The 15,719-nt window shown below is 37.0% G+C and overlaps 2 protein-coding genes and 3 long non-coding RNA genes across 5 annotated transcripts; 3 read left to right on the top strand and 2 right to left on the bottom strand.

Moving 5' to 3' along the window:
• Nucleotides 1-200: 200 nt before the first annotated feature.
• Nucleotides 201-2,646, bottom strand: LOC113323816. Its single transcript, XR_003347861.1, has 2 exons — nucleotides 1,050-2,646; nucleotides 201-343 (listed from the first exon to the last, which is right to left on the bottom strand). It is a non-coding gene; the product is annotated as an uncharacterized LOC113323816 (long non-coding RNA).
• A 2,990-nt stretch (nucleotides 2,647-5,636) lies between these two features.
• LOC113324231 lies at nucleotides 5,637-6,698 on the top strand. Its single transcript, XR_003347921.1, has 4 exons — nucleotides 5,637-5,851; nucleotides 6,090-6,126; nucleotides 6,425-6,501; nucleotides 6,680-6,698. It is a non-coding gene; the product is annotated as an uncharacterized LOC113324231 (long non-coding RNA).
• Nucleotides 6,699-7,767: 1,069 nt separating this feature from the next.
• On the top strand, nucleotides 7,768-8,645 carry LOC113324170. The gene is made up of 2 exons (XM_026572497.1): nucleotides 7,768-7,821; nucleotides 8,208-8,645. The coding sequence occupies exon 2, from the start codon at nucleotides 8,214-8,216 to the stop codon at nucleotides 8,643-8,645; it is 432 nt and encodes a 143-aa protein (XP_026428282.1). The 5' UTR covers nucleotides 7,768-7,821; nucleotides 8,208-8,213.
• Nucleotides 8,646-10,293: 1,648 nt separating this feature from the next.
• On the top strand, nucleotides 10,294-11,296 carry LOC113324232. The gene is made up of 3 exons (XR_003347922.1): nucleotides 10,294-10,593; nucleotides 11,083-11,140; nucleotides 11,239-11,296. It is a non-coding gene; the product is annotated as an uncharacterized LOC113324232 (long non-coding RNA).
• Nucleotides 11,297-12,964: 1,668 nt separating this feature from the next.
• Nucleotides 12,965-15,668, bottom strand: LOC113324169 (putative disease resistance protein RGA1). Its single transcript, XM_026572496.1, has 4 exons — nucleotides 15,515-15,668; nucleotides 14,086-15,335; nucleotides 13,695-13,828; nucleotides 12,965-13,124 (listed from the first exon to the last, which is right to left on the bottom strand). The coding sequence occupies exons 1-4, from the start codon at nucleotides 15,666-15,668 to the stop codon at nucleotides 12,965-12,967; spliced, it is 1,698 nt and encodes a 565-aa protein (XP_026428281.1).
• Nucleotides 15,669-15,719: the final 51 nt, after the last annotated feature.

Here is a 15,719-nt window from a genome sequence, read left to right as displayed (position 1 = left end):
CACCTAGTGGTTGCATAAAAGCTCGAATTCATGTAGATATAAATGAAGGAGCAGTATCCTATATACCACAGATGAAAATTCTCAATTCCCAAACAATACATAAAGACGAACAAAACATTACCATTCATGTCCAAGCAATGGAAAGATTAAAAGAAATAACAGAACTTTCATATTAAAAGTTAAACAAATGCATGGAAAGCACAACCATACAATGCATGAATTTGTTAAACATAAACTTTTGTAAAGGAAAACGACAATAATCACAATAGGGTTAAATATAAATTCCCACCTCTTTTGATGACAAGCCACGCCTATCTCGAGATCCACGATCCACTAGTTCATCCTTTGAATCGATCGTTGTTAATACAGACTAATTGTTAATCACACGAGAAGTCTAAGAAACTAGCCAAGATGGCTCATACAAGAATTATACAAGTCAATCTAATGGTTCTAAGCCCATTTATGGTACTACACTTCTTTGTTATCCATCTCTTACATATCTAAAAGTTTAACTAATCCAATTAGATTTATTCTATAATTCATAGTTAAGTCTTATGAATATCTACAACTTTGTAGAATAAGCCAAAGTCTAAATCATACCATAAGGGTCCAATACATCAAAATAGAAACTAACTACAAGCCCAAGCCCAACAAACCATCTCCTTAAACTAGGCCTGGTTCTTCTGGGTCAACTAACGGTCGATAACGGTCGATAACGGTCAAACTGACGGTAAAGGGTCAACCAACAGTCAACGTCCAAGGTCGGGTCAAAGTCCAGGGTCAAATAGTCAAAGTATAAAGTCTAAATCGGTCAACTGGGTCAATTCAGGTCAGGACATGGTAACTTGGTGAGTCAACATCGATTCAACACCGATTCACCTAAACTAACTCAGTCAGACATCAGACTAGGATCACTAGCAAGCCTAAATCTCAAGAGCAGGAGTTCATACAGTTTCACTAACTCAGATTCTATCCAAAATGATCATTACATAAATATTCACTCTAACAGAATTCAAGAATTCAATATACAATTGGAATTTAAGCTTTACCTGCAAATGCAGTGCTAAGCCATACTCTTCCTACACACAATTCATCAGTTGCAGTCACTTCGTAGACTACTTCAGTTGAACTCTATTCAACACTATTACTTCTATCAAACATCACTGCTACAAATCAAACTCTACAGCTCAGCTACAATGTCAAAACTAAAAACTCCCAAGACATCAACATCAGCTCATCTCATTCGCCATAATGATATCTTCCCTATTCTCAACTACACTTTCACAGTATTGATACCAATCTCATACCCTGTAATTCACATTTACCCCATAACTTCGCAGTTCAGCTCCCTTAACCACTCCATGACCCTGTACTTATCACACCGACAACACCTGGAACTCCTCCTCAGCACAACCTGCACCACCACTTGCAATCTGAACTGCAGGTACAATCCACAAACCATCTAGAGATCACAATTACATCCACAGCAAACCATAGTGTATCTCCACTTTCAAATCCAACTATACACACCACACCAACAACATCACCATTTCATTCCACTTGCAGCTCAGTTCAACAGTAAACCCCAACATCTCCAACATTACAAACAACCTCATCATTAACAGCAATACACATCTCCACTTTTGCTCATTCTCTCAACTCAAACACACAAATACCTTAAACTCATGTAATTCTGTATCTTAGCTCAACACAATCAATCCCAGAACCACTATGAGTTCTTCCCTGCACTCCACAAAACCACAACAACAATATCCTCACCACCTCCTCCTTCCTCAATTATTCATATGTGCAACTTCAGAATCACCACAACCACAACAGTAAACCACAATTACAACTCCATTCTACATTGATCTAAATTCTGGTTCTATTCTCAATCAAATAAATTGAATACTTTAATCAGCTCAATTAAAAATACCAGAATTAGAAATAATTAGAGACTTACCCAGCAATTCACGTTCTCTGAATTGTTAAATCACCAAATCATCTCCACCCAGAACCTAATTCCTGTTTTAAGGAAGAACATAAACCCTAACTTATCTCTGAATTAACCTTTCTTCACTTAAGTCTTGATTCCATCTGTATTTCAACTCTAACCCACCTAATCATTCAATACCCATCTTCGATTTATCTAAATCTTGCAATTCGAACTCCAACACAACATGCAGAACCCTAATTCTTCAATTGATCTTCTCTAAAACAGCTTCAAAACTGCAATCAAACCACAACCCTTCTATTCTTCATCCATCAACAACCTAATTAACTTACCTATTCCATACGAATCCAATGTTTAATTTACAAACCCTAACTCTTCAGTTCATCTTTGAAACAACTGAAAACAATACATAATTCTTCTACTTTGTTCTCAATGATGAAAACCCATCATCTAACGCTCGATTTCATCATCAAACTCTCACAAATTCAATCCTCTCCAGAAAACCCTAAATCAATTACAACAACACCACTCCTCCTTCTCCCGGGCTCAAATAACTTTCAGCGCCATCACCTTCTTCATCTAATCATCTTGAATATACGATTCCCTCAAATAGGATTCACTCTCATCTCATAAATCGATCAGAGCATAGGAACAGAGAAAGGAAAGAGGAAGAAGAAGAAGAGAAGAGAAAAAATAAGAATGAGAAAGAAAGGAGGGATCGAGTTAATCTTCTCGGTTAGGGATAAGATCTAGGATAATACTATTGCAGCCACTCTCTTCGCTAAGGGAACTCCAGGTCTGTCTATTTGTGAAAAGACTATTTTACCTTTCAAACCAATCTGATGATTACCTCTTCGTCTGGTATCTGATTGACATGTTTGAGTAGTCCATTCCGCGTAACTTTTCGAGATCTATCTAACGATACTAGTTTTATATCTATATCGTTGTTAGATTAATTTCTATTAATTAACGTTCATGTTAAACTAATCGAGCTATTATCGGCTAATTCGTCACTTGACTAGTCTAATAGCGTAGACGAGCTTAAGGGTCCTTACAATCCAAATTACAACTTTGAGTATGAATATCAATTAACTCATTGATTTTCATGTAGTAAGGATATTCTTCATAGTTAGAGAAATTTTGTTTCACTTGTGCTGTTGTGTATCCTTCAATCCAATTATCTCTGAAAGCATAAACTGTCTTCCCATTCCCAATCTTCCAAATATGAAATTGTTTCACACAATTGATTCCAGTGCTTATACTTCTCCAAATATCATTCCCTTTACTTGAAACATCTTCTTGAAGAATATCTTCATTTTTAAAATGTTTAGCTTTAAGAACTTCCGCCGATTTTTTGTTCTTTTCTTGTATCATCTCCAAGCCAGTTTAGTAACCATTGCTTCATTGAAAACTTGCATATTTTTAAAACCCATCCCTCCCCATCTTTTTGGTATATTCACACTCTCCCAAGACTTTAATAATCCTCATTTTCCTTGTTTTTTATTCCACCAATATCTTCTCTGCATTGCTTCAAGATCATTTATGTTTTTCTTAGGTAACATGAAGCAGCTCATTTGAAATTGAGCCATAGAGTTTGTAACAGCTTATATTTGTGTGCTTCTTCCAGCTTGATTTGTGAAACCAACATGCCGCTGAATCAGTCTTCTCTGCATTTTCTCCTTTATGCCTTTGAAAGTGTTGGATTTCTTCCTTTCTATGAATAGATTTATTCCCAAATATTTTTCTTCCAAGGGCACAACATTCATATTCATAGTATTGCAGATTTGTTGCTTTATTTCATTCTCAATCCTTTTATTAAAGTGTATGCTTGATTTGCTGAGATTCACCATTTGACCAGATGCTTTGCAGAACTTGTTGGTGATATCCTTAAGATTGTTTATGGAGCTCATTTTGGCAGAGGAGAATAGAATGCAGTCATCTGCAAAGAACAAGTGAGATATTGGAGGACTTCCTTTAGCAGGATATATTGGAGTAATGTCTTTGCTATCCACTGAATCTTGGATCATTCTGCTTAGACCTTCCATGCAAGTGATGAAGATATATGGAGATAGGTTGTCACCCTGTCTTCATACTCTTGTAGGATAAATAGTTTCAATTGAAGAACCATTGAGAAGAATTGATATGCTTGTTGTAGATAATGCATTGATTGACCAATTGACACCATTTCTCAGAGAAGCCTAGTCTTCTGAAGATGTTGATGATGAAATTCCACTCCATTTTGTCAAAAGCCTTTGTCATATCCAGCTTTATTGCAACAACTCCATTGCTATTTTTTTGGTTTTCATGTAATGAACTACTTCATGAGCAATGATAGTGTTGTCAATGATATTTCTTCCTGGAACATATGCTGCTTTCCAAGGGGAGATGATTTTGTGAAGCATGGGTTTCAATCTGTTTGTCATGATCTTGGATATAATTTTGTAAGATATTTTGCATAGACTTATTGGCCTGAAGTCAGAAGGGTTTTGAACACAGTTGTTTTTTGGTATGAGGGTTTGAAAAGTATGATTGAGCTCTTTCAGCAGCTTACCATTCTTGAAGAATTCATGCACCATTTCTATAACATCTCCTCCCACCACTTCCCAATTTTGCTGGTAAAAACTTGCTTGAAAACCATCTGGCTCTGGTGCTGACCAAGCTCTTATTTGGAAGACATTGCTCTTGATTTCTTGTTCATCTGGGATAGAAGTTAACTCCTTGTTATCAGCTTCAGTGATACATGGAGTAATGAGATTTAATATTTCATGATCATCCTCAATTAAGTTAGAAGTAGCAATCTCTTGGAAGTGTGCTTTGAGGATGACAACAATTTCTTCTCTAGTGTCTTTCCATTCTCCTTGCTTGTTTTTGAGAGCATCAATTTGGTTGCACCTTCTTCTATAATTAGCTTGAGCATGAAAACTTTTAGAATTTCTATATTGAAACTTGATGGTGCTTTCTCTGGACTGTTGGTAAGCTATTATATTCTCAATTTCATATAGATTCTTCAGCTGTTGTTGGAGCCTTTGAAGTTTTTGATTGTCTATAATTTGATGGCTCAAGCACTGTTAAATTTGTTCGTGAGCCTCCTTGATCTTCCTATATGTGTCTCCATATTCCTTTATTTTTCACTCTTTGAGTCATTTCTTGACAGATCTGACCTTGCTGGTGAATTTGAAAGCTTCAGTTCCTTGAGCATTACTACTCCAACTTCTCTTGATCTCTTCCTTACAAGTTTTATTTGTTAACCAGTGTTCATAAAATCTGTAAGGTTTGCTCAGATTTTCAGATTGTGGGTTAGTGATTAGAAGAATTGGAGCATGATCAGAGCCAGAGGCTATGAGATTTTTTAGAGTGGCATTTGGGTGAAGGTTCATCCAGTTGGGAAGGAAAACAACTCTGTCCAGTCTAGTTCTGACTTGATTCAGTTGATCTTTATGGTTTGACCTAGGGCTGCACATACCCGACCCAACCCGCCGACCCAACCCGCACCCGACCAAAAATACCCGCACCCGACCCAACCCGCCGAGGCATGGGTCGACTATGGGTGAGGCACGCCAGAACCCACCTATTTTGGGTCGGTTGCGGGTAGAAACTTCCGTCACCCGAACCGACCCACCCACCCGCCCAAAACTAACGTAGGATCCTGACCCTTAGATCTAACCTAGGATGGATTATCAGAGCCGTTGAATTTATGTATAAAAGACCTAACTTAACCTAACCTAATCGCAATCTCCTTCTCTTCTCTTCTGCGGCCTCTCCCTCTTCTGAGTCTTCTCTCCTTCTCAGACAGACTCATCTCCATCCAAGTCTCCAACTCCATTCTTTTTTCTTCTCTCAGTCTCAGATTCTCTTTGTGGATCATCGGCATCACCAGAAGCAAACCAATAACGGAAGGTAAGATTAGGAACTCAGTAATTTTCAATTTAGGGTTTATCTGTTTAGGGTGTTGTTTTTTAATTTAAGTTTGGAATGAATTGGTATGATGTTACTATGTTAGAACTCAGTAATGAAGAGTTTAATCAGTACATTCAAAGGATTCTTGAATGTTTATGTGTTTAGGGTTTGTCAAGATTGAAGAACTGAATCTGAATCTAATACCCTTTATTTTATTCTTGAATGTTTATGTGTCGAGATTGAAGAACAGAACCCAGCTATCTTCTTTTACCCAGGTTTGTTCCTCTTTATCATTTTTCAGAATTTGTTTTCTTTGTTTTGCATAGGCATGCATCCATTTTATTTGCTTCCAAAACCCCAAATTCACAAAATATCTTTCCGTTTTAAGCAATTTGAGGAAATTTCAGGGTTTAGATTTATAGGTTGATCATTTACTCTGTTTTCTAAAAATGTGTTTTTCATTTTTTTGACAAGTAGGACTTACTTGAGGAAATGAAACCAAACCACTGAGATAAATTATTTCAAATTTACTGTCAAGTGTCAACTGATGAAGTTTGAATTTCTTTGTTTCAGTTGGTAAATAAATCATTCTTTACCTCTCAAACTGCATCCACATTACAGTCATTGCCAGAATCTTCTCCTACTTACAGGTAATTTCACTATTAATTTTACCTTTGATGATCAATTTACCACTTCCTTTTTGATAATAGGTGAAAACATTTTTACTGTTTTGATTATTTAGGTTCCTTTTATATGTCCTTTCCATTTTATGGTTTGTTCACTTTGTTGTTTATCTGAATCTAATGTTTTTTTTTTATTCCATGGTAGGGTTTGTCAAGATTGAAGAACTGAATCTGAATCTAATACCCTTTATTTTATTTTTCCATGTTAGGGTTTGTCAAGATTGAAGAACTGAAGTTCAGTTCATTGGAGCTTGAAGAAGAACTGGTCAGAGACTCAGAGTTGGTTTAAGAAGAACTAAGAAGGTATATCCAACTATGAAATTGTTTTGATTATTTAGGTTCCTTTTATATGTCCTTTCCATTTTATGGTTTGTTCACTTTGTTTTTTATCTGAATCTAATGTTTTTTTTATTCCATGGTAGGGTTTGTCAAGATTGAAGAACTGAAGTTCAGTTCATTAGAGTTTGAAGAAGAACTAATCAGAGTTGGTTTAGGAAAACTAAGAAGGTATATCCAACTGTTTTGCTTATTTTGGTTCCTTTTATATTGTTTAGGTGAAGTTTGATAGAATCTCATTGAGCATGATAAAAATGGTCCTAGCGGTGAATCGCAAAAGCTACTTGTAGGTCATTCTCTCTTTGTTGAGAGGATGTTTCTGTCGTTAACATAAGGCCTTCGGCAACCCTACCGCTAGGACTCAGTTGAAGCTACATGTTAGAATTAAATTGGTGTACTTCAATAAATTTTGTATAATCTCTTAACTTAGAAGTTTTTATAAGTTGTATGGTCTGAACTTAAGAATTTTTGTATTGTGTATCTATGCTATAAGGTGTCGGTGGGGTAGTGACTTATGTAACAAATTCAACTAATCAGAGTTGGTTTAGGAAAACTAAGAAGGTATATCCAACTGTTTTGCTTATTTTGGTTCCTTTTATATTGTTTAGGTGAAGTTTGATAGAATCTCATTGAGCATGATAAAAATGGTCCTAGCGGTGAATCGCAAAAGCTACTTGTAGCTCATTCTCTCTTTGTTGAGAGGATGTTTCTGTCGTTAACATAAGGCCTTCGGCAACCCTACCGCTAGGACTCAGTTGAAGCTACATGTTAGAATTAAATTGGTGTACTTCAATAAATTTTGTATAATCTCTTAACTTAGAAGTTTTTATAAGTTGTATGGTCTGAACTTAAGAATTTTTGTATTGTGTATCTATGCTGTAAGGTGTCAGTGGGGTAGTGACTTATGTAACAAATTCAACTAATCAGAGTTGGTTTAGGAAAACTAAGAAGGTATATCCAACTGTTTTGCTTATTTTGGTTCCTTTTATATTGTTTAGGTGAAGTTTGATAGAATCTCATTGAGCATGATAAAAATGGTCCTAGCGGTGAATCGCAAAAGCTACTTGTAGCTCATTCTCTCTTTGTTGAGAGGATGTTTCTGTCGTTAACATAAGGCCTTCGGCAACCCTACCGCTAGGACTCAGTTGAAGCTACATGTTAGAATTACCTAGTTTATATGGACTGAATTGATTACCTAGCAAGTTCTAATTGATTTTTTAAATCAATCTCAGTTCTTTAGTACAACCTAGTTAATTTATTTGGTATTTGAACTAAGTCATGAGTATTTTGTTCAATTCAGTATGGTGTTAGTACTTTCAATTGTTTCTTTTGTGCAGGTTACCATGGTTGAAATCTCAGAAGATGATTCTGCTTCTAATCTTCCAATTATACATGGAGTGGCATCACAAATGGGACCTCCCCCTCCACGTCCACCGCGTTCTGGACAAGTGCATGGACCATCAGCAGGGACAGGGAGTACCGCTGGCTCATCTACACCAGCTTCTGAACCTTCACATGCTTGTGGCGCAGGTGAAACATTAGATAATAATCCTAATGCTGGTGTGAAGAGATCAAAGGTATGGGATCACTATGATATTTATGAAAATGGTGAGAGAGCGAAATGTAAATATTGCAAAAAGGCTAATTACAAGATTGGTAAGAAAAATTTGGATGGTAAGAAACATGGGACTTCTAATCTCCAACATCATTTGGATAAGTGTCAGAAGTATAAGAATGAAATGAATGAGGCTAGAGCTGACGGACAAAACACTTGAATTCCAGCCTTGCAAGCTTGGAAGGAACCACAGTTGGTTGGGGTGTCTTTTTCTCAAGATGCGTGCAGGAGAGCGCTGATTAGATTTATCGTTACCGATGAAATGGCTTTTAGAATTGTTGAAGGTGAAGGTTTTATAGCTTTTTGTAAGTATCTTGAGCCTCGATTTAAGCTTCCAAGTCGTATGACAATATACCGTGATGTGTGCAAGCTGTTTTTGACAGAGAAGGCTAATCTGAAAAGTTATTTCAAAGCAAACAAGATAAGAGTGTGCCTTACTACTGACACTTGGACGTCATCGCAGAATTACAATTATATGGTAGTGACTGCGCATTTCATTGATCATCATTGGAAACTACATAAAAGAATTATCTGTTTTTGCTTGATTGATAGCCATGAAGGTACAAATATTGGAGAGGCTTTGGCGAAATGTTTGCTAGACTGGGGACTTGAAAAGGTTTTCACTGTGACGCTTGATAATGCGTCTGCAAATAAAGTTGCTGTTGACTATTTGAGGAAGAGAGTTCAGAGTTGGGGTTCTGCATTACTCGGAGCTAAACATTTACATGTTCGATGTGCGGCTCACGTACTTGCACTTGTTGTGAAGGACGGTATGAAGAAGTATCATACATCACTTCTCAGGATCAGGGCAGTGGTAAAATATGTCACGAAATCTCCCGCAAGATATAAAAGGTTTACGGAGGCTGCTGTGTCGGAAAGAATAGATTGTAAAAAGGGTCTGATATTAGATGTGAGAACGCGGTGGAATTCTACTTACTTAATGCTTGTTGCTGCTGAAAGATATGAAAAGGCATTTGAAATGCTACGTGAGTTGGATAAGGCATTTTGTGAAGAGTTTTGCTTTGATATTCCAGTACCAGATAATATTATGGGTGATGGTGATGACACTGTTGATCTTGATGCTGATTATGATCTGGAATCAGACAATGAAGAAGAACTTGATACTACTGAAGAAGAAGATTCTGCTGCTGTCAGGAAAGCCAAGAAAAAAAACAGGCCAAAAGTGCATGCTCCTGAACGATACGATTGGTGCAACGCGAGAGTTCTGATTAAGTTTCTACAAGTATTTTGAAGCAACTGTTGCATTTTCAGCTTCTACTTATGTTACTTCTCATTCTTTCTTATTGGAACTTGGCACTGTTCGTCAAGAATTAGAAGAATGGAAAAATACACATGAGGACCCTTTCTTAAGCCACATGGGTGCTGTAATGTTGCTCAAGTACAACAAATATTGGGGAACATACCGAAAGATGAATTCGTTGATGTTTATGGCTGTACTTCTTGATCCACGAGAGAAAGAACATGGATTATTTGTGACTGTTGAAGATTTAATTGTGCATTATGACCCAGCAATGAAGAAAAAACTTGTAGAAAAATGGGTTGAAGAAGTTCTGAAAAATTTTGTGGAGCTGTTTGCAGCTTATAAAGCAGAAAATGTTAGATGTGCAGTATCTTCATCAGAATCTGTGGGCGAGACTAATTCACTTCTACTCAAAGTTCTTCGAGTTTTGGAAGTACTATTTCTAGCAAGGCCAAGTATATGGCGGGAAGGAATAAACGAAAGCATCAATTGAGTAATGTGGAGGACATTGGGAGATCTGAGGTAGAAAGGTACTTGGCTGAACCGATCTACACACCCACAAATGAAAATGCTACTTTTGATATATTACAATGGTGGAAGGTAAATGCTGCGAGGTTTGACATTTTGCCACTTATGGCTAAAGATATATTTGCTATTCCCGTTTCTTCCGTTGCTTCAGAATCAGCATTTAGTACCGGAAAAAGAATTTTGGATCCTTTTCGAAGCTCCTTAAAGCCCAAGACACTTGAGGCCTTAATTTTGTTACAAAATTGGTTACGAACACCAATAGACATGGATTCATCTACCCTTGGAGTCGAGGAGGAGGAGATTGATATTGCTGAGTCTGGTATGTCTAAATTTTCCTTGGCTCTATTGTTGTTCATGACACTGTGAGTTTTACTGCAGCATGTTTATTACATGAAAGTACATGGTTTACTAAACATAATGCATGCTATGTGAATAGATTAACTGCCCTGTTATGTTAACTGCCCTGTTATGTAGTAATCTATAACAAAAATCTTTTGAAATCCGAAGATCACTCATAGTTATCTCTATATCAACATGTCAGAGGCATTGTCACAATGTCGTGTACCTCATATCAATTGGATTTCTTAAATTCAGTTATCTGTTTGATGTTTGTTATACTGTTTTCTATGGTTTGAGAATCTTGAAATTTGGCTTTTCAAATTTTGCTTTGATCTGTATATTGTCTGTTATCTTGATGTTCTTAGTATTAGGATATTTTATATGTTCTTATAGTTGAATTTGGATGTTGAGATTATGATGAAGCTGAGTTATTCAGTTTAATTGTTCATTTGAATCATTTCGCTTGCAGAGCTATTCAGTTTCAGTGACCTTGCTTCTTCTTCTATCGTCATAGACTCATAGACAAGGTAATGACGCCAAGGCCCAAGGGTCATTGTCAGTAGCTTGATATTTCTGAGTTCATCTTTGTTACTGTAACTAATTTACAGACTTCGTTTTATTTCAGGCTTTCAGCCATTCGGAGGTAAAACATCCACAAACTTGCAGGCTTGCAGCGACTCGCGTTGGTCGCTTTATATGATATTAGGCTTTAGTATAGTACGCAATACTCAATAGTAATGCACTCTTTTATCTTTTGAGCTTTGAACAATTGAACTCTGTTCCTTTTTATTGTTAGCTTTATCAACTTTGTTATACACTTATACTGTTATACAGTTATACACTTATACTCAATAACTCTGTTCCTTGTTAATGTAATGTATACTAATGTCATTTTATTTTATGGTGGGTAACCCACCACCCACCCGACCAAACCCGCCGTCACAATGGGTCGGGTGACAACCGACCCATTGTGTTGTTGGGTCGGTTGCGGGTGACAACTTCTGTTACCCGCCATCAGTGGGTCGGGTGGTGGGTGAGGCCAAAACCGACCCAAACCGACCCATGTGCAGCCCTAGTTTGACCATGTGAAAGGGCATCCTGAGAATGGTATATCCATGAGGCCTAAAGAAGTAATAGTGCTAACAACTATGAGATGGGATTGAGTAGGGGTAATGGAATAGCTTTGTCTTTCATAGATGTATAATGTGGAGTTGAAATCACCTATGATAACCCAAGGCATACTCATATTTCTTCCCATTTATTGTATGAAGCTCCATTGAACCTGTCTATCATTATCATAAGTGGAACTATATAGACATGTTAGGAACCATTCTTTGTTAGCTTCATGATTAGTAATAATAACATTCACCATGAATTTAGAGCTATGAATAAATTCCAGGTTCATGCCATCTTTCCAAAGTAAAGCTAGACCATCCACTCTAATTCTATCTTCACTGCACCAAACATTGGGATACTTCATTTGTTTTAAGATAAAAGAAGCTTTTTCAATTGTTGACTTGGTTTCAGATAGAAAAATTATTTCTGGGTTGTAATTGAAAATGCAATTTTTTAGATTGTCTCTAGTGAGTTTGTTTCCTAGTCCTTGAATGTTCCGGCTAAGATTTTCATATTTGGTCGTGTAGAGAAGCAACTTTTACTAAAAAATTGAATATTAATCTGAAACTTTAAATAAAGATGGTTTAGGAAATTTACCATTGAGCTTCCTTGTCCTGCTGCAGCACCTTGGTTGTTGTTAATATATTTGTCCCAATCACCTTCTTCTTAAACTTCCATCTGGGGATCATTATGCATTTGCTGCTGACTAGATTCCCCTTCTTCATATCTCTCAGTCATCTGGTTGGAGCTAACCCTTGAAGTTTCACCTTCTCTAGTTCTTTTGAACCTTCTGAAAATTCCACTCCTACTTCCTAGACCTCTATCTCTCTGGGAAGTATCATTTGAATTCTCATCCACTTGTTCTGGTTCATGGTACACTGAATGGCAGTATTGACCATCTTCAGGTCTGACAAACAACACCATATTAGATCTTCTGTTTTTGTTATTCTTCTTTGGAGAGATTCATGTTGGTGCATCCTCAATGTTCCAATATTCATTCCTTGTCATATCATAAGGAATTCTGTCAAGGAACCTGACAATTTTCTGAGATAAATCTCTCACATATTTTTTTTGTCTCTGCACTCATCCTTGTTGTGGTCAATGATGAAGCATGCTGGACAGAGTTGATGTGGCGGCTTCTGGTAATAGTATGTTATCCACCGAGTGCAATCAGCTGCATTTTTAGACAGGACACCTCTAGTGAGTGACTTGGAGATGTCAATTTCAATCAAGGCTCATACATTATTGGAGTCAACTGGCTTAGTATCTTCAGGATCAAGCTCTTTGACTTCTCCTAGCATCTTCCCCATTTCATTAGCCACAAACACATTCATAAACTCTTCAGGGAGGTATTTGAAGATGACCCAGAATTGTTGTTTGTCAAAAGCCATATCCCTGAAATTTTGAGTTGGGTTCCATGGTTTTATGATCCATAGATACCCATCAATACATCAGGGAGCTTCAGAGGGAACCCAGCTCCAGTCTTCCTTGGATTCAAAGGTGACAGTGAAAATATTTTTACTTTTTTTACTGAGCTCATAGTTTCGAATATTGTTTCCCCACATCAATTTCAGTTGTTTTTCAACAAAACCTCTGCTCATTGTTTCATGGGTAATTACTTTTCTAATAATGCTGGTACCATTTCTCTGGAGAACAAGGCTTGGATCAATTTGAGCAATATTGATGACATGCCTAATGTCTTCCCCGAATCAATTGAAGCACCATTTAATTGGTTTGCTAGGTTATTAACATATTCTGAAGCCATGAGTGAGTAGACAAGTAGAAGATTTAAAATGCAGAGGTAGTTGATGATGAGAATCAGTTTGTTATTCATGGAATTTATAGGGGGTTTTAAGATTCTCATCCTTCTACGTGTTTGAATTGGATTGAAACGTGTACAATCGTTCATAACCGTTTTGACAAATTTCATCCAACAAGAAAAGGGAACTGCAATTTCATTCTGACATGACTTTAATCGAGATGATGGATTCTTCAAAGTATCCATTGGGACGAGAAAACTCTCTGTAATGGGACAAACATCTGCAACAACAACTCCAAGGTCTTAAACAAGACAAAAAAAGCTCAAATGGAATCAGAACCTGTAAGCCATAAAGCAAAGTTAAAGAGAAAAGTTAAAAGAAGAAGACAAAAGGAGAGGGAATCAAAGTTTTAAATTGAAAAAAAGATTTTACGGGTAAAGGTGTCCCTTTAATCAACAGCAGGAAGCAATAACTCTTCAAACGGTAACTAGATCTCTTTGAAAATTTAACATGCAATCTGATTGAATCACATTAATGGTAAAAAAATTTGGTGAGTTGATCGTTGAGTTGCGGAGCGTGACTCGGACCGAGCTGACCCCTTCCCCATGGAGGTTTATCTTATCTTTTAACTTCGCTCTCTCCGCATCAATACTACTTCTCACAAACTCCAGATAGCAAATTGTTAACTCTCGTAGAGAATTTAGATTGGCTAATTCTATAATCCCACTATCAGCTGCGTCACCACTACTAGAGATGGTTTCTCTATTCCTGGCCACATAAGATTCTAACACTTCAAGGCAAGTAAGAGTTTCTATACCTCTAGGCATTTCATCTTCGTTCTCTCTCCAATGTTTAAAAATTCTCAGTTTTGGCAAATTTTTTATTTCTTTGGGAAGCTCACAGCTTCCAAATTGGATTATTTCCAAATTGCACAGGTTGCTAATGCATGCCTCGGGCAATACTTTGATCTTAGTATGTGACAAATCCAGGCATCTTAACCGTGCCAATGCTCCAACTTCTCTAGGCAATGCATCTAACTTGCTACAATCTCCGAGTTTCAACTCTCTTAGATATTTCAAAGACCCAATATGCACAGGTAATTCTACTAGACTTCTACAACGATATAGATCTAATGTCTGCAAATTAGTAAGCTGCACCACAGAATCAGGTAGCTTTACAACATCCGAACACGAGAGATTAAGGTGCCTTAACATCTTCAGAGACCCAATGCCTACGAGAATCTTCTTAATGTTTTCGCATCCGTGAAGCACTAACGTCTGCAAATTGTAAAGTTGATGGATGGACATGTCATGTCGTGCATCAAAAATACAATCAGACAGGTCAAGGTACCTCAAATGCTTGAGCTTAAGTATCAGAGACTGATCAATGGCTAGAGAAGTATGCCGTCCAAGTAAACAAACCACTCTTAGATTCTTGCTATAATGTAAATGTATTCCCAAATGATCATTTTCCAGGGAGAAAAAGGAACTCAATTTTTTTGCTTTTTCCAAGATTTTTGAAAATGTTTCTGAGTTTTGTTCGTCCAAAAGTAACTGCATACGACGACATCCAGAAATAGATTCTATTTCACAGGAATTGACAATCTTGATATCATGAACACCATTGACACTCTGAGCAAGATCATGTACTAAATCATGCATCTTGCATGTTTTTATATCCCCTAACTTATTCTTTCTGACATCTTGAAAAAATGAATTGGCCAATAAACAATGGAAGTAATCATTGCCAACATCTTCCGCTGAAATTTGATTTCCACCATGAGGTGGATGAAGAAACCCTTCAGCCATCCATAGTCGAATCAAAGTTTTTCTCTTAATCTTCCAATCTTTGGGGAACACAGAGCAATAGGAAAAACAAAGTTTTAAATGTGAGGGTAACTTATCATAGCTTAATTTCAATATAGATATGATTTTAGTTTTCGCATCTATCGTCTTCAAACTATCATGATCAAGTACTGACATCCAATCAATCTCGGTGTTATGCAAGCGCAAAATTAAACATTACCGAGAACATTTGCAGCTAGTGGTAAACCACCACATTGTTTTGCAATTTTCTCTCCTAGACATATCATGTTTGGAGTCTCTAATGCTCCAACTAAAGAAAATGCTTTGGCCTTGATAATAGACCAACAAACACTATCAGGCAAGTTTTCAAACATGTATGGCCGGATAACACCTCCGACAATAGACACAACTTTGTCGCTGCGTGT

The sequence above is a fragment of the Papaver somniferum genome, chromosome 11, assembly GCF_003573695.1.
Source record: "Papaver somniferum cultivar HN1 chromosome 11, ASM357369v1, whole genome shotgun sequence".
Taxonomy (NCBI): domain Eukaryota; kingdom Viridiplantae; phylum Streptophyta; class Magnoliopsida; order Ranunculales; family Papaveraceae; genus Papaver; species Papaver somniferum.
The sequence above is the reverse complement of the archived record's forward strand: the minus strand, read 5'-3'. Positions and strand labels throughout refer to the sequence as shown.